The sequence below is a fragment of the Salmo salar genome, chromosome ssa03, assembly GCF_905237065.1.
Source record: "Salmo salar chromosome ssa03, Ssal_v3.1, whole genome shotgun sequence".
Lineage (NCBI taxonomy): Eukaryota > Metazoa > Chordata > Actinopteri > Salmoniformes > Salmonidae > Salmo > Salmo salar.
The window spans coordinates 49125963-49145087 of NC_059444.1; the positions used below are offsets into that span (position 1 = coordinate 49125963).

At 42.9% G+C, this 19125-nt stretch overlaps 1 protein-coding gene across 2 annotated transcripts in view; it reads left to right on the forward strand.

Annotated features, from left to right (window-relative positions):
• sez6l2 (seizure related 6 homolog (mouse)-like 2) overlaps positions 1-19125 on the forward strand; it is a 162655-nt gene that overhangs the window by 95125 nt on the left and 48405 nt on the right. For both annotated transcript variants that reach the window (XM_045714905.1, XM_014192147.2), the window contains exons 4-8: positions 12042-12257; positions 12383-12516; positions 16863-17055; positions 17348-17533; positions 17753-17936. In XM_045714905.1, the coding sequence (XP_045570861.1) occupies positions 12042-12257; positions 12383-12516; positions 16863-17055; positions 17348-17533; positions 17753-17936 (913 nt within the window). The remainder of the gene's footprint in view (positions 1-12041; positions 12258-12382; positions 12517-16862; positions 17056-17347; positions 17534-17752; positions 17937-19125) is intronic.

The following is a 19125-nucleotide window of genomic DNA, read 5'->3' on the forward strand; positions in this document are numbered from 1 at the left end:
TGTGTTGATCTCCAATTGGAGGCAGCTGATCCTCGTTACCTCTAATTGGAGGTCATATTTATGTTGATGTTTGTCCCACCTGTGTTTGTGGGTGACTATATTTTGAGTAGTATGTTTTCTCTCTGCGTCACGGTTTGTTGTTTTTATGTTTCAAGTATTAGTGTATTGCAATGCAGTTTCATGTTAAATAAAATATGTGGAACTACGAACACGCTGCAATTTGGTCCGATCCTTTTGACAGCCGTGACACTATGTACAGGTGCAGTAATCTGTGAGGTGCTCTGACAGCTGGTGCTTAAAGATAGTGAGGGAGATATGTGTTTCCAGTTTCAGAGATTTTTGTAGTTTGTTCCAGTCATTGGCAGCAGAGAACTGGAAGGAGAGGCGGCCAAAGGAGGAATTGGCTTTGGGGGTGACAAGTGAGATATACCTGCTGGAGCGCGTGCTACGGGTGGGTGCTGCTATGTTGACCAGCGAGCTGAGATAAGAGGGGACTATACCTAGCAGGGTCTTGTAGATGACCTGGAGCCAGTGGGTTTGGCGACGAGTATGAAGCGAGGGCCAGCCAACGAGAGTGTACAGGTCGCAGTGGTGGGTAGTATATGGGGCTTTGGTGACAAAACGGATGGCACTGTGATCCATTTTTCATTTGGAAGAGTCAGCTTTTTAAACCAACATGGCTCAGTTTAAATTGTTTTTACATTGTAGTGAAACAAAATCTCATTTGATATGCGTTTTGACATAAAATTACTACATCCAATTTATTGAGTAGGGTATTGGAGGCTATTTTGTAAATGACATCGCCGAAGTCGAGGATCGGTAGGATGGTCAGTTTTACGAGGGTATGTTTGGCAGCATGAGTGGCGGATGCTTTATTGCAAAATAGGAAGCCAATTCTAGATTTAACTTTGGATTGGAGATGTTTGATGTGAGTCTGGAAGGAGAGTTTAGAGTCTAACCAGACACCTAGGTATTTGTAGTTGTCCTCATATTCTAAGTCAGAACCGTCCAGAGTAGTGATGCTGGACGGGCGGGCAGGTGCAGGCAGCGATCGGTTGAAGAGCATGCATTTAATTTTACTTGCATTTAAGAGTAGTTGGAGTCTACGGAAGGAGAGTTGTATGGCATTGAAGCTCGTCTGGAGGGTTGTTAACAGTGTCCAAAGAAGGGCCAGAAGTATACAGAAAGGTGTAGTCTGTGTAGAGGTGGACCAGAGACTCACCAGCAGCAAGAGCGACATAATTGATGTATACAGAGAAGAGAGTCTGCCCAAGAATTGAACCCTGTGGCACCCCCATAGAGACTGCCAGAGGTCCGGACAACAGGCCCTCCGATTTGACACACTGAACTCTATCAGATAAGTAGTTGGTGAACCAGGCGAGGCAATCATTTGAGAAACCAAGGCTGTTGAGTCTGCCAATGAGGATGTGGTGATTGACAGAGTCGAAAGCCTTGGCCAGGTCAATGAATCCGGCTGCACAGTATTGCTTCTTATCGATGGCGGTTAAGATATCGTTTAGGACCTTGAGCGTGGCTGAGGTGCACCCATGACCAGCTCTGAAACCAGATTGCATAGCGGAGAAGGTACGGTGGGATTCGAAATGGTCGGTAATCTGTTTGTTGACTTGGCTTTCGAAGACCTTAGAAAGGCAGGGTAGGATGGATATAGGTCTGTAGCAGTTTGGGTCTAGAGTGTCCCCCCCTTTGAAGAGGGGGATGACCGCAGCTGCTTTCCAATCTTTGGGAATCTCAGACGACACGAAAGAGAGGTTGAACAGGCTAGTAATAGGGGTTGCAACAATTTCGGCAGATAATTTTTGAAAAAAAGGGTCCAGATTGTCTAGCCCGGCTGATTTGAAAGGGGTACAGATTTTGCAGCTCTTTCAGAACATCAGCTGACTGGATTTGGGAGAAGGAGAAATGGGGAAGGCTTGGGCGAGATGCTGTGGGGGGTGCAGTGCTGTTGACCGGGGTAGGAGTAGCCAGGTGGAAAGCATGGCCAGCCGTAGAAAAATGCTTATTGAAATTCTCAATTATAGTGGATTTATCGGTGGTGACAGAGTTTCCTATCCTCAGTGCAGTGGGCAGCTGGGAGGAGGTGCTCTTATTCTCCATGGACTTTACATTGTCCCAGAACTTTTTTGAGTTTGTGTTACAGGAAGCAAATTTCTGCTTGAAAAAGCTAGCCTTCGCTTTTCTAACTGCCTGTGTATATTGGTTTCTAACTTCCCTAAAAAGTTGCATATCACGGGGGCTGTTCGATGCTAATGCAGAACGCCACAGGATGGTTTTGTGTTGGTTAAGGGCAGTCAGGTCTGGAGAGAACCAAGGGCTATATCTGTTCCTGGTTCTAAATTTATTGAATAGGGTGTGCTTATTTAAGATGAAGAGGAAGGCATTTAAAAAAAATAACCAGGCATCCTCTACTGACGGGATGAGGTCAATATCCTTCCAGGACAACCGGGCCAGGTCGATTAGAAAGGCCTGCTCTCTGAAGTGTTTCAGGAAGCGTTTGACAGTGATGTGTGGAGGTCGTTTGACCGCTGACCCATTATGGATGCAGGCAATGAGGCAGTGATCGCTGAGATCTTGGTGGAAAACAGCAGAGGTGTATTTGGAGGGCAAGTTGGTAGGATGATATCTGTGAGCGTGCCCATGTTTACGGATTTTGGGTTGTACCTGGTAGGTTCATTGATAATTTGGGTGAGATTGAGGGCATCAAGCTTAGATTGTAGGATGGCTGGAGTGTTAAGCATGTCCCAGTTTAGGTCACCTAGCAGCACGAGCTCTGAAGATGGATGGGGGGCAATCAGTTCACATATGGTGTCCAGAGCACAGCTGGGGGCAGAGGGTGGTCTATAGCAAGCGGCAACGGTGAGAGACTTGTTTTTAAAGAGGTGGATTTTTAAAAGTAGAAGTTCAAATTGTTTGGGTACAGACCTGGATAGTAGGACAGAACTCTGCAGGCTATCTCTGCAGTAGATTGCAACACCGCCACCTTTGGCCGTTCTATCTTGTCTGAAAATGTTGTAGTTAGGGATGGAAATTTCAGGGTTTTTGGTGGTCTTCCTAAACCAGGATTCAGACACGGCTAGGACATCCGGGTTGGCAGAGTGTGCTAAAGCGGTGAATAAAACAAACTTAGGGAGGAGGCTTCTAATGTTAACCTCTCTAGGCTAGGCGGGACGAATTCGTCCCACCTACGTAACAGCCACTGCTATCCTGTGGCGCGATTTTCAAAACCTTAAAAATCCTATTACTTCAATTTCTCAAACATGACTATTTTACAGCCATTTAAAGACAAGACTCTCGTTAATCTAACCACACTGTCCGATTTCAAAAAGGCTTTACAACGAAAGCAAAACATTAGATTATGTCAGCAGAGTACCAAGCCAGAAATAATCAGACACCCATTTTTCAAGCCAGCATATAATGTCACCAAAACCCAGAAGACAGCTAAATGCAGCACTCACCTTTGATGATCTTCATCAGATGACAACCCTAGGACATTATGTTATACAATACATGCATGTTTTGTTCAATCAAGTTCATATTTATATCAAAAACCAGCTTTTTACATTAGCATGTGACGTTCAGAACTAGCATACTTCCGGGGAATTCGCTAACATTTTACTAAATTACTCACGATAAACGTTCACAAAAAGCATAACAATTATTTTAAGAATTATAGATACAGACCTCCTCTATGCACTCGATATGTCCGATTTTAAAATAGCTTTTTGGTGAAAGCACATTTTGCAATATTCTAAGTACATAGCCCAGGCATCACGGGCTCGCTATTTAGACACCCGGCAAGTTTAGCACTCACCATAATCATATTTACTATTATAAAAGTTTCATTACCTTTTGTTGTCTTCGTCAGAATACACACCCAGGACTGCTACTTCAATAACAAATGTTGGTTTGGTCCAAAATAATCCATCGTTATATCCGAATAGCGGCGTTTTGTTCGTGCGTTCCAGACACTATCCGAAATAGTAAAGAAGTGTCACGCGCATGGCGCAATTCGTGACAATAAAATTCTAAGTATTCCATTACCGTACTTCGAAGCATGTCAACCGCTGTTTAAAATCAATTTTTACGACATTTTTCTCGTAGAAAAGCGATAATATTCCGACAGGGAATCTCCTTTTCGGCAAACAGAGGAAAAAATCCCAAAGGCGGGGGCGGTCGGGGTCATGCGCATAAGCCAGTGTCCCTTGATCGGCCACTTGAGAAAGGCAATGTGTTTCAGCCTGGGGCTGGAATGACGACATTCTGTTTTTTCCCGGGCTCTGAGCGCCTATGAACGACGTGGGAAGTGTCACGTTAGAGCAGAGATCCTTAGTAAATGATAGAGATGGAAAAGAAGTTCAACAAATGGTCAGACAGGCCACTTCCTGTAAAGGAATCTCTCAGGTTTTGACCTGCCATTTGAGTTCTGTTATACTCACAGACACCATTCAAACAGTTTTAGAAAATGTAGGGTGTTTTCTATCCATATGTAATAAGTATATGCATATTCTAGTTACTGGGTAGGAGTGGTAACCAGATTAAATCGGGTATGTTTTTTATCCAGCCGTGTCAATGCTGCCCCCTAGCCCTAACAGGTTAACATGCATAAAACCAAGGCTATTACGGTTACAGAAGCCATCAAAAGAGAGTGCCTGGGAATAGGAGTGGAGCTAGGCACTGCAGGGCCTGGATTCACCTCTACATCGCCAGAGGAACAGAGGAGGAGTAGGATAAGGGTACGGCTAAAAGCTATGAGAATTGGACGTCTGGAACAGAGAGTAAAAGGAACAGGTTTCTGGGGGCGATAAAATAGCTTCAAGGCATAATGTGCAGATAAAGGTGTGGTAGGATGTGAATACAGTGGAGGTAAACCTAGGCATTGAGTGATGATGAGAGAGATATTGTCTCTAGAAACATCATTGAAACCAGGTGATGTCATCGCATGTGTGGGTGGTGGAACTGAAAGTTTGGATAAGGTATAATGAGCAGGGCTAGAGGCTCTACAGTGAAATAAGCCAATAAACACTAACCAGAACAGCAATGGACAAGGCATATTGACATTAGGGAGAGGCATGCTTAGCCGAGTGATCATAAGGGTCCAGTGAGTAGTGAGGTTGGTTGGGGTCACGATTATTCAGCTAGGCGGGCCATGGGTAGCAAGCTGGCAGAAGATTGAGGTCTGTTTTTAGCCACCTCGTGCGTTTCCGTTGGTAGATTAGTGGGGTTCTTTGTGGTAGAGGGGACCAATCCAATTGGCAAAATAGTTATACATTTTTTTAAACATTTTTTTTTATAAATTGTCATTTAGCAGACGCTTTTATCCAGAGCGACTTACAGTAGTGAATGCATACATTTCACACATTTTTTTTCTGTGCTGGGCCCCCGTGGGAAACGAACCCACAACCCTGGTGTTGCAAACACCATGCTCTACCAACTGAGCTACAGTTGTCCGATAGACCTATTCAGATAGCAGCCGGTAAGACAGCTAACGATTAGCGGGCCGCAGTTAGCAGATGGGCGTTCAGGTTACGTCGCGATGGAGGGGCCAGTTGGATAACTCCCTCGGGCAGATAACGCCGGTAGTCCAGTTGTGAAGGCCCGGTGGGGCTCCGCATCGGCAGTAAAACTTGGCTGGATAGGTGATTATAGCCCAGGAGTGGCTGATGTAACTCTTCAGCTGGCTAGCTCCGGAATAATTGGTGTTTGCTCCGGGACTGACATTAGCCAATAGTCACTCGGATAGCAGCTAGCTAGATGCAAGATCCGAGTGTGGAACAAGTGAAAAAATAATTGTCTATCAACCATGACAAGCCAACGGGGTCTGACAACTTGGATGGAAAATGACTGAGGATAATAGCGGACGATATTGCCACTCCTATTTGCCATATTTTCAATCTAAGCCTACTAAAAAGTGTGCGCACTCAGGCCTGGAGGGAAGCAAAAGTAATTCCGCTACCTAAGAATAGTAAAGCCCCCTTTACTGTCTCCAAAAGACAACCAATCAGCTTGTTACCAGCTTTCATGGAAATTCTACACAGGGATATTCAAAGTCAATCTTAAATGAATCGTTGTTTATTATCAGCATGCTGGAGAGGACACAGTCAAATTTAGATGCATAAAGTACCGGTCTGAAGTGAAGTCCCGTTAGTCCTCTTATATACTGCAGACAAGTTATCTTTGTATGATTTTGCTTATTTGCATGATTTGCATGATATAGCGTAAAGTCATAACACATATGTTTTTCCAGCAGCAGACTATGATCGATAATGTCAAAAGCTGCACTGAAGTCTAACAAGACAGCCCCCACAATAATTTTATCATCAATTTCTCTCAGCCAATCATCAATAATTTGTGTAAGTGCTGTGTGTCCGTCCATATAAGCATGCTGAAATTCTGTTGTCAATTTGTTTACTGTGAAATAGCATTGTATCTATTCAAACACTATTTTTCCAGAAGTTTACTAAGGGTTGGTAACAGGCTGATTGGTCGGCTATTTGAGCCAGTAAAGGGGACTTTACTATTCTTGGGTAGCGGAACAACTTTAGCTTCCCTCCAGGCCTGAGGGCACACACTCTCTCGTAGGCTTAAATTGAAGATGTGGCAAATAGGAGTGGCAATATCGTATGCTATTATCCTCAGCAATTTTCCATCTAGATTGTCAGACCCTGGTGGCTTGTCATTGTTGATAGGCAACAATAATTTTTTCACGTCTTCCACACTAACTTTACGGAATTCAAAAGTACAATTCTTGTCTTTCATAATTTGGCTCTATATACTTGGATGTGTAGGGTTAGCGTTTGTTGCTGGCATGATATACCTAAGTTTGCTTATCTTGTCAATGAAAAAGTCATTAAAGTAGTTGGCAATATCAGTGGGCTTTGTGATGAATGAACCATCTGATTCAATAAATGAAAGAGCCGAGTTGGCTTTTTTTCCCCAAAATTTCATTTAAGGTGCCCCAAAGCTTTTTACTATCATTCTTTATATAGTTTATCTTTGTTTCATAGTGTAGGTTATTTAGTTTAGTCACAGGATTTCTTATTTTGCAGTACGTTTGCCAATCAGTTGGGCTGCCAGACTTAATTGCCATACCTTTTATCTCATCCCTCTCAACCGTAACATTTTTCAATTCCTCATCAATCCAAGGGGATTTAACAGTTTTTACAGTCATTTTCTTAATGGATACGTGCTTATTAGTAAGTGGAATAAGTAGTTTCATAAATGCGTCAAGTGCAGCGTCTGGTTGCTCCTCAAATAAACGCCACAGACCAGCAAATATTCTTTACATCATCAACATATGAATCACTACAAAACTTATTGTATGACTTCTTATACACTATATTAGGCCAAGCCTTTGGAACTTTGGTTTTCCTAGATATGGCTATTATATTGTGATCATTACATCCTATGGATTTAGATACTACTTTAAAGCAAATATCTGCAACGTTAGTAAAAATGTGATTAATACATGATGATTTAATTCCTGTGCTGTTTGTAACTACCCTGGTAGGTTGACTGACAACCTGATCCAGGTTGCAGGCACTGGTTACAGTTTTAAGTTTTTTCCTGAGTGGGCAGCTTGATGATAGCCAGGCAATATTTAAATCACCCAGAAAATATACTTCTCTGTTGATATCACATACATTATCAAGCATTTCACACATATTATACAGATACTGACTGTTAGCACTTGGTGGTCTATAGCAGCTTCCAACAAGAATGGGCTTTAGGTGAGGCAGATGAACCTGTAGCCATATTCCTTCAACAACATTTAACATTAGATCGTCTCTAAGCTTTACAGGAATGTGGTTCTGAATACAGACCGCAACACCACCTTCGTTGCCATTTCGGTCTTTTTGGTAGATGTTATAACCATGTATTGCTACCACTGTATCATCAAAGATATTATCTAAGTGAGTTTCAGACATAGTCAGAATATGAATTTCATCTGTTACAAGCAAGTTATTAACTTAATGGACCTTGTTTATCAGGCAGCATATGTTAATATGGGCTATTTTTAGCACTTTTCTGGGTTGCTTGATCGTTTTTAATGCTTTACTGGGAAGCTTATCAGAGGTAGACTTTCTCGTGTTATTTACATTGGAGCTGATGGTGCAGGGTGAGCTGGATAAAGTGGTCTTCCTACTATTGCACACCACCTCAGTGCTAACAGTGTAACTCTGGTTTATAGGCTCGTGATTACTGCTTACAATAGCTGTAGGATAAACAGATGTATTCGGTGCAATTAGGGGTACATAAATTAAATTACTTACATTGTGTTTGCCAATGCCCCTAAGATCATGTACATTTGATGCAGCATTATGACGACTCATTGTCACAATGGTAGGGATTAACTGAGCTGGTCTTGGATCATTTACCAGTCATTGTTTCAACGCAGCCTTGAAATGCATTGACAGAGTCCAGGAGCCAAGATGATTTGGATTGACTCCGTCATTCCTGTAGAGTATCTGCTGTTTCCAGAAGGTGTCAAAAGTTATCAATAAAAGTGACTCCAGCAGAGCTACAGTAGTCTTTTAGCCAGATGTGTAATGCCAGCAGTCTGCTGAATCTTTCACACCCGCGGCCCAACGATGGTACTGGACCTGAAATTATTGGCCATGTTTTGGAGTCTTTTAGTGCTCAAATCAGTTCTTTAAGATCCATTTTCAAATGTTCTGAGCTAGCCCTCATGTTGTCGTTTGACCCCACATGGATTATGACAGTGTCAGCTCCCAGCATCTGTGGTAGAACAGTCGGAAGCAGCCTTGTTATGTCCTGTAGTCATGCTCCTGGGTAGCACAGGGTTTTTGCCTTGGGGCCCGAGATGTTTCTCACCATAGAGCTGCCTATGATGACAGCTGGTGATGTTGAATGGGCCAGTCTCTCAGGCAGCCTCACGGTCTGGTGAGGATCTGAACCCGAGGTAAAAGCCACCGGAGATGGAGACAGAGCCGGGGACGAAGACGCAGGTACCTCCGAATCCGATCTTGATTGGGAAGCCACCACTGACGAAGGCGCCGATACCTCTGGATCCAGGGCGGCAAAGCTGTTTCTGGTCTGTGTCAGTTCCGGGCTCAACATCTCCATGGAGACCCCTGTTTTCAGAGGACATCTTCTTCGACTTACACGGCGAGTGACGTACCTCCATGGCTGGTTGGTTGGGTCAAGATCAGCTGCAACACTTAACAAAGAGCTGCAGTTAGTTTTAGGATGGTGGCAAGGAATAAGTCAGTCCTAAATATTTCAAAAACTAAAAGTATTGTATTTGGGACAAATCATTCACTAAACCCTAAACCTTGAAATTGAGCAAGTTGAGGTGACTGAACTGATTGGAGTAACCCTGGATTGTAAACTGTCATAGTCAAAACATGTTGATACAACAATAGCTAAAATGGGGAGAAGTCTGTCCATAATAAAGCCCTGCTCTGCCTTGTTAACAAAACTATCAACAAGGTAGGTCCTACAGGCCCTAGTTTTGTCACACCTGGACTACTGTTCAGTTGTGTGATCGGGTGCCACAAAGAGGGACCTCGGAAAATTACAATTGGCACAGAATAGGGCAGCACGGCTGGCCCTTAAATGTACATGGAGAGCTAACATTAATAATATGCAGGTCAATCTCTCATAGCTCAAAGTGGAGGAGAGATTGACTTCATCACTACTTGTTTTTGTAAGAAGTGTTGACTGGCTTAATGCACCGAGGTGTCTGTTTAAACTACTAGCACATAGCTCGGACGCCCATGTATACCCCACAAGACATGCCACCAAAGGTCTCTTCACAATCCCCAAGTCAAGAACAGACTATGGGAGGTGCACAGTACTACATAGAGCCATGGCTATGTGGAACTCTATTCCACATCAGGCAACTGATGCAAGCAGTAAAATCTGATTTATACAACAGATACAAATACACCTTATGGAACGTCGGAGACTGTGAAGAGACACACATACAGTACTGTCACGCCCTGATCTGTTTCACCTGTCCTTGTGCTTATCTCCATCCCCTCCAGGTGTCGCCCATCTTCCCCACTTATCCTCTATAGGTATTTATACCTGTGGTTTCTGTCTGTCTGTGCCAGTTCGTCAAGCTTACCAGCGTTCGTCCTGTCAGCTCCTGTCTTTTCCTAGACTCTTTTTTCTCGTCCTCATGGTTTTTGACCCTTGCCTGTCCTGACCTTGTACCCGCCCCCTGACCACTCTGCCCGTTCCTGATCCTGCCTCAGTCTGGAGGTATTCGTGGCTGAGTAGAGAAGTTTTCGAGGCTCCTGTGTCCGGGAGAGAGGCTGCCCGGAAGTTACTCCAGCTTCGGCAGGACACCCTCAGTGTGGCAGACTATGCAGTGGAGTTCCGCACGCTAGCAGAGGGTACCTGGAACACGGACGCGCTGTTCAACACGGTCCTGCACGGATTATCGGAGGAGGTAAAGGATGAGCTGGCAGCCCGAGAACTACCGACGGATCTCGACTCACTCATCGCTTTAACCATCCGGATCGATGGTCAGCTATGGGCACGTAGGAGGGAGAAGAGGTCCGATTGTGGTCCCAATCGCTCACTCAGGGATCCCACCTTGCAGCTGATGAACTCCGGAAGTTCCCGACGTCTACGTCCCCGAGAGGATCCGAGCTTACCCGAGTCTCTCCAAGAGCCTCCGGAGACTGCCGATTCACCTCTTCCCGAGCCGATGCAGCTCGGTAGGTTTAGGCTGTCTCCAGCCGAACGCGTACCAGACTTGAGACTCAGAGTCGTCTGTATTGCGGTATTGCCGGTCATTTTGTGTACCCTCCGTACTTTTCCTACCTTTTCTGTGTCTAGAGGGTCAAAAACCAGGAAGACGACCCTGTACCTGCCCGCCTGACCACTCTGCCCGTCCCTGAGCCTGCCTGCCGTCCTGTACCTTTGCTCTACCTCTGCCTGTCTCTGACCTTGAGCCTGCCTGCTGTCCTGTACCTTTGCTCCTACTCTGGATTATCGACACCTGCCTGCTTTGCCTGCCTTGCCCTGTCGTTTGCCTGCCACTGTGGTTACAATAAACATTGTTACTTCACACAGTCTGCACTTGGATCTTACCTTGATTCCTGATACAGTACACATGATAAGACACACACTTTACACACACATACACATGGATGTTTTTTTGTAATATATGGGAATGTGGAGTAGTGGCCTAAGGGAACACACTAAATGTAAATGGTGAAGTGTTATGAAATGTAATGTCATGCAATATTTTAAACTGTAAGTAAATGCCTTATGTTGCTGGACCTCAGGAAGAATGGAGATCCTTAATAATTACAAATGCAAACCAGTGTGCCTAGAACCTACTACCATACCCAGTTCAAAGGCACTCAAATCTTTAATCTAGCCCATTCACCCTCTGAACAGCACACATACTGTACACAATCCATGTCTCAATTGTCTCAAGGCTTAAAAATCCTTCTTTAACCGGTGTCCTCTCCGTCATCTGCACTGATTTGAGGTGGATTTAACAAGATTTAACATCAACAATATGAAGGGTGGTACTCAGTGATGTGTTGGATTTTCCCTAAACATAATACTTTGTATTGAGGAAATAAAATGTATTTCTTTGTCACATTTTAGGCATATTTACTTTAGTGCCTTATTGCAAACAGGATGCATGTTTTGGAATATGTTTTGTACTTACTCCGCAATAATCATCTAAGTGACAGAGTAAAAAGAAGGAAGCCTGTACAGAATTCAAATAGTGTTTCTATGGGCTATAGTAGTAATGGGCTATAGTAGTAGTATTTAGATTTTGGTATGACCATCTTAAAACAATTCCATATGTTAGCTTAGTAGAATCCCCCCTCCATTTTGACATTATGGAGTATTGTGTATAGGCCAGTGAATATCTCAATGTATTCCATTTTAATTTCAGACTGTAGCACAACAAAATGTGGAAAAAGTAAAGAGGTGTGAATACTTTCTGGAAATTGATCCACCTACAAAAGAGGGGTTCCGCGGGCCGCTAGTTGCCAATCTCTGGTTTAAACACTCTTCCCTGATTGCAGGTACAACCACCAACCCTACTCAGGCTGTACCACAGCTTGGGCAGACTGGGCCTGCAGCCACTGTGATGCTACCAGGGGTGCTAACCACGGCCCTGACCTCATCGCCTCCAGTTAGCCTATCAGGAGCAGGGAAAACTGTAACGTCATCACCCACAGAGGAGGAGACGACAACCACTTTGATCACCACAACGACCATCACCACGGTGCACATGCCGGGTAAATGCATTGTGTGATTGCAAGCCTAACATGTTAGGATGATGGTAGTGTTTCATAGGCATTACTTCCATAAGGTTGAGATATTTGTGCATTTTCAGTCAAGTGTCCTGACTTTCTCTCTCCAGTGCAGTGCAATGCCAGTCTCTCTGGGATGGAGGGCATTGTGGAGTCTCCAGATCCTCTCTCCTCATCCCCTTACTCTCCTCTGGAGTGCACCTACAGCATCACAGTGTATCTGGGTTATGGAGTGGAAATTCAGGTAAGTCACCGTTAGTCATCATCATCATACCACTATTGTTTGTTTTTTATTATTTGCACACAACAAAAATACAAAGCAATGGGATGAGAGTTTAAGAAGCAAGTGAAAAGTGCATGTATGGGAAAGAGTCTGGAAAGGCTCCTTGATGTTATAGGCACAAAGCATCTAATGAAGGGGGCTATGCTTTTATACTGATTGGTTCTCTTGTGTCTTTCTCACTCAAACAACCACTTGGAGAGCCAAAAATCAAATTTTGGTTTTCATACATTTTTACGATATAGCCAATTTTGACTTTGTGGCTGTGAACTCTAGTGGAAAACGTTTATCAAGCACATAGGCTTGAAAATCACAGCACCAGTTTAAGCACCACCTTCTCCCAATACTGATTTGTCTAAATAGTCAATGAAGAAAACCCAAAATCAGGAACTACTCCAGTGTTGCCAATTTAGCAACCTTGTCAGTATATTTAGTGACTTTTCAGACCCCTCCAACAACTTTTAGTGGTAAAAGATTCAAGCAAGAAATACAGTTACTTTTCGGGCTGCCTTCAGGGAGTTGGACACTGAGGGATTCTATGGTTTTGATAGCATTTAGCTAGTCTTGCTAATACCAGCCTCTCTACGTCCTTGATGTGAGAGTCTGGAACAGCTACTTTGATGTGTCGGCAAGAAGCGACCATAATGAAGGGGCTGTGTGCCCTCAGACTTCAAAGCAGCATCCTACGCTGGTAGGATATCCCCATTTTGAATTTAATCATGATCTATTGTTTTACATAGGACAGCTTAAGCACTTCCGCTTCCAGGATAAGCAAACACACACAGTGGCTAGCTTGCACAAACTTTCAGGTTCGGACATCATTTGCCACCAATCCATTTTTTATTTTTATCTATTCAGGGAAAACACATTGAGACCATGGTCTCAATGGGTTTTCCCTGAATTAACTGATGACCTAGTAATAGAGTACTGTAACTGTTTTTCATAAATGTTGAGTTTTGTATTGATTGCTGTTTTGTTTGACATTGTGTTGGTTGTTGTATTGTTGCTATCAGGACCCCCTTGCGAAGGAGCAAGGGGGTCCACCACTACCACATATCTACAGTACAAAATCCATGTGTATGTGTGTGTATAGCGTGTGTCTGTGCCTATGTATGTGTTGCTTCACAGTCCCCGCTGTTCCATAAGGTGTATTTTTATCTGTTATTTAAATCTAATTTTACTGCTTGGTAATGATGGACTGTCATTTCTCTTTCCTTATTTGAGCTGTTCTTGCCATAATATGGACTTGGTCTTTTACCAAATAGGGCTGTCTTCTGAATACCATCCCTACCTTGTCACAACACAACTGATTGGCTCAAATGCATTAAGAAGGAAAGAAATTCCACAAATTAACATTTAACAAGGCAAACCTATTAATGTAAATGCATTCCAGGTGACTACCTCATGAAGCTGGTTGAGAGAATGCCAAGAGTGTGCAAAGCTGAAAAAACTATATATTTTGATTTGTTTAACACTTTTTCGGTTACTAAATGATTCCATGTGTGTTATTTCATAGTTTCGATGTATTCACTAGTATTCTACAATGTACAAAATAGTAAAAATAAAGAAAAACCCTTGAATGAGTAAGTGTTCTAAAACTTTTGACTGGTACTGTATGTACAGTTGAAGTCAGAAGTTTACATACACCTTAGCCAAATACATTTAAACTCAGTTCTTCACAATTCCTGACATTTAATCCTAGTAAAAATTCCCTGTCTTAGGTCAGTTAGGATCACCACTTTATTTTAAGAATGTGAAATGTCAGAATAATAGTAGAGAGAATGATTTATTTCAGCTTTTATTTATTTCATCACATTCCCAGTGGGTCAGAAGTTTACATATACTCAATTAGTATTTGGTAGCATTGCCTTTAAATTGTTTAACTTGGGTCAAACGTTTCGGGTAGCCTTCCACAAGCTTCCCGCAATAAGTTGGGTGAATTTTGACCCATTCCTCCTGACAGAGCTGTTGTAACTGAGTCAGACCTTGCTCGCACATGTTTTTCAGTTCTGCCCACACATTTTCTATTAGATTGAGGTCAGGGCTTTGTGATGGCCACTCCAATACCTTGACTTTGTTGTCCTTAAGCCATTTTGCCACAACTTTGGAAGTATGCTTGGGGTCAATGTCCATTTGGAAGACCCATTTGCGACCAAGCTTTAACTTCCTGACTGATGTCTTGAGATGTTGCTTCAATATATCCACATAATTTTCCTCCCTCATGATACCATCTATTTTGTGAAGTGCACCAGTCCCTCCAGCAGCAAAGCACCCCCACAACATGAATCTGCCACCCCCGTGCTTCACGGTTGGGATGGTGTTCTTCGGCTTGCAAGCATCACCTTTTTCCTCCAAACAAAACAATGGTCATTATGGCCAAACAGTTCTATTTTTGTTTCATCAGACCAGAGGACATTTCTCCAAAACGTACAATCTGTGTCCCCATGTGCAATTGCAAACCGTAGTCTGGCTTTTTTATGGCGGTTTGGAGTAGTTGCTTTTTCCTTGCTGAGCGGCCTTTCAGGTTATGTCGATATAAGACTCGTTTTACTGTGGATATAGATACTTTTGTACCCGTTTCCTCCAGCATCTTCACAAGGTCCTTTGCTGTTGTTCTGGGATTGATTTGCACATTTCGCACCAAAGTACGTTCATCTCTAGGAGACAGAACACGTCACCTTCCTGAGCGGTATTACGGCTGCGTGGTCCCATGGTCTTCATACTTGCATACTATTAATTGTACAGATGAACATGCATTTGGAAATTGCTCCCAAGAATGAACCAGACTTGTGGAGGTCCACAATGTTTTTTCTGAGGTAATGGCTGATTTCCTTTGATTTTCCCATGATGTCAAGCAAAGAGGCACTGAGTTTGAAGGTAGGCCTTGAAATATATCCACAGGTACACCTCCAATTGACTCAAATGATGTCAATTAGCCTATCAGAAGCTTCTAAAGCCATGACATCATTTTCTGGAATTTTCCAAGCTGTTTAAAGGCACAGTCAACTTAGTGTATGTAAACTTCTGACCCACTGGAATTGTGATACAGTGAAATAATCTGTCTGTAAACAATTGTTGGAAAAATTACTTGTCATGCACAAAGTAGATGTCCTAACCAACTTGCCAAAACTATAGTTTGTTAACAAGAAATTTGTGGAGTGGTTGAAAAACTAGTTTAATGACTCCAACCTAAGTGTATGTAAAGTTCCAACTTCAACTGTATGTGCTGAGAGAAGGACAGTGCACCGTCTAGCCATACTCCCAAGTACTTGTATGAGGGGACTACCAAAAGCTCTAAACCCTCAGAGGTAGTAATGACACCTGTGGTAAGAGGGGCGTTCTTCTTACCAAATCATATTACCTTTGTTTTGGAGGTGTTCAGAAGAAGGTTAAGGGTAGAGAAAGCTTATTGGACACTAAGAAAGCTTTGTTGTAGAGTATTTAACACAAAATCCAGGGAGGGGCCAGCTGAGTATACGACTATCATCTGCATATAAATGGATGAGAGAGCTTCCTGATGCCTGAGCTATGTTGTTGATGTAAATTGAGAAGAGAGTGGGGCCTAGGATTGAACCTTGGGGTACTCCCTTGGTTACAGGCAGTGGCTGAGACAGCAGATTTTCTGACTTTTTACACTGAACTCTTTGTGAGAGGTAGTCCTGACTTAATGAAGTGGTGATTAAAGAGCTCAGCCATGTGCTTCTTGTCAGTAACAACCACATCATCAACATTAAGGGACATGGGCAGCTGTGAGGAGGAGGGTTTATTCTCCAGGTCTTTAACCGTTTTCCAGATCTTCTTGGGGTTAGACCCACAGAGAGAGAACTGCTCCTTAAAATAACTAATTTTGGCCTTCCCGGGTAACCTGAGTGCACTTATTTCTCATTTGCCTGTACGATAGCCAGTCAGCCTGAGTATGCGTGTGCCGAGCCTTTCTCCAAATGCAACTCTTGAGGTGGAGTAACTCTGCAAGATCACGGTCGAACAAGGGGCTGAACCTGTTTTTAATTCTCATTTTTAACAATACCATTACCATTGAAAATATCAAAAAAGAAGGTCCAAGCGTCTTCTACTGGGGTAGAGGAGAAATAAAAAGTAGGCGGGCTTGGATTTCCCATCTACCTGTTTGCTCAGAGTAGTCCTCTGCAAGCAAACAGTTGCAGTATACATCATGTGAAATCCATTGGACATTGTGGAGAACCAGTTTTGAATAATGTAAACATGGTGGTTGGCAACCAGTGTTAGGCATTTTTACTCCTTAATGATTCCTAAATGAGTCACTAGATGTCCACCATCTCCCCTCTCCCCAGGTGAAGAAAGTGAAACTGTCCAAGGACGAGTCCCTGACTATCCTTGGCTATGGAGGGACGGGACCAGAACTCTTAGCCAATGAGACCCTAATGAGTGACGGTCAGGTGATTCGAAGCTCAACCAATCAGGTGCAGATTTACTACCGCAGTCTCCGGCAGACCGATCATGGCATGTTCAGCCTACACTATCAAGGTAAATTCAGAGTGGCGTCTTTTCTTTTTCCAATAAAATATTTTTTTGTCAATAAAATGTTCTTATAAGGGTGCAGTCCACAACAAGGAGGTTATTATTTTAGTTTAATAAAAAAAATGAAACAAAGACATCTCATTTTTCGCATGAATTATCAAGGTATTCCATCCCAGTGAGCGGTTTGAGTGTTATGGTTTGTTTACATGTCATCCTGCCTTGTTTTGTGCAATTAATCTGTAGCTTTCTCTCTTTCCTCCATCTTTCTCACTCCCTTAATCTGTGCTACATGCAACAGCCTTCCTCCTCTCCTGCTCATTCCCTCTTTCTCCTGAGGGAGGGGGTGTGACAGTAACGGACATCCACCCCGGAGGCCAGGCCCACTTCCACTGTGACCCTGGCTTCCAGGTCAGGGGCCACGAGGTAGCCACTTGCTTGAACATGACTCAACCTCATTGGAGCTCTGCTGAACCTCAGTGTGTGGGTCAGTGTCCGCTATCTTCTGACAGTAGAATCTTTGACCATGTCAATATGATCCAACAATTGTCTGGCCTGCACAGAAAATGTGTATCTGAAACTTACAATGCAGCTTTGTTGTGGCCAGCATGGGTACTGTAAGCTCATGAGAAATTATGTTTGTCCACGGAAGGCCCCACATCTCACACAGTGTGTATAACTCTTGATTTTTCTTCCCAACTGTCAGCTGTGTCATGTGGAGGGTGGATCCGAAATGCTACCGTGGGTAGAATCTTCTCGCCGCCTCCTCCATCTGCGAGTAACCACAGCAACGGCAATAATCTGAGCTGCCATTGGCTACTGGAGGCCAGGGAGGGACACAGGCTTCACCTCCACTTTGAGAGGGTTGCTCTGGACGAGGATGATGATAAGTAAGTTAAGATGTTAAATGGGCAATCTGCTATTGCTACATCAATTTCTTTACTTTGAAATTAATGATATATACCTTTTAATCCTTGAAGAATATAATTTATAAATGCCTCATGAGCTTCAACTGTTTTACCCCATCAGTACCCAAAATATAACCTTGTTTTTACTTCTATGTAATTGTAAACAAACACTGTATAACATCAAAACATGTAGAAGTCTCATGGATGGTCAGTCTATGAATTTGAGAGTGGTTACATTTCTCCAGCCCCATCCCTCAGCTATTTACCAAATCAGTGACAGGGTGACAGCGGTGTTATTGTTTAAACTGCAGATTCAGCTGCTCAATTCTACATAAATAATGTAAAACCCATCTTAGTACAATTCTATTTTCTAACCCAGTACTGTGTATTGGTTAGATAATAACTTCCTTCTCATGGACTTTGAAAAAGTGAAGTTGCAAAAGTACAACAATAATTTGGCTGCATTGTATTGTGAGTTCCCTGCTAAAAAAAAATACAGCATAGACCATCATAGGCTGGTCCAGTATAGATGCTGGTTTTGCTGGTGACCAGCCTTCGCTGAGCCTTCACTGTGTTTTTGCTGGTGACCTGCTTTCACTGTGTTTTGGACACTGGTGTTCTGACAAACAGAGTGAAAAACTAACAGAGTACCCGTCGTTGGCTTCACCCCTCAGCATCCACTCCACCTTAAAGGAAGGTGTATAATGGTGGCCCACTAGATGTGACCTGTTTCACCTTGTAGCATGGGTCGAACGGTGGAGGAGTGGCAATTGCATATACAGTGACTTCAGAAAGTATTCAGACCCTTTGACTTTTTCCACATTTTGTTATGTTACAGCCTTACTCTGAAATGGATTTTTTTTAAATCCACAGCAATCTACACACAATACTCAATAATGACAAAGCAAAAACAGGTTTTGAAAATGTTGCAAAATAATTTAAATTAAAATCATAAATACTTTATTTACATACACTACCGGTCAAACCTTTTAGAACACCTACTTATTCAAGGGTTTTTCTTTATTTTTACTATTTTCTACATTGTAGAATAATAGTGAAGACATCAAAACTATGAAATAACACATATGGAATCATGTAGTAACCAAAAAAGTGTTAACCTGTTATGGCTAGGGGGCAGTATTTTCACGGCTGGATAAAAAAACGTACCCGA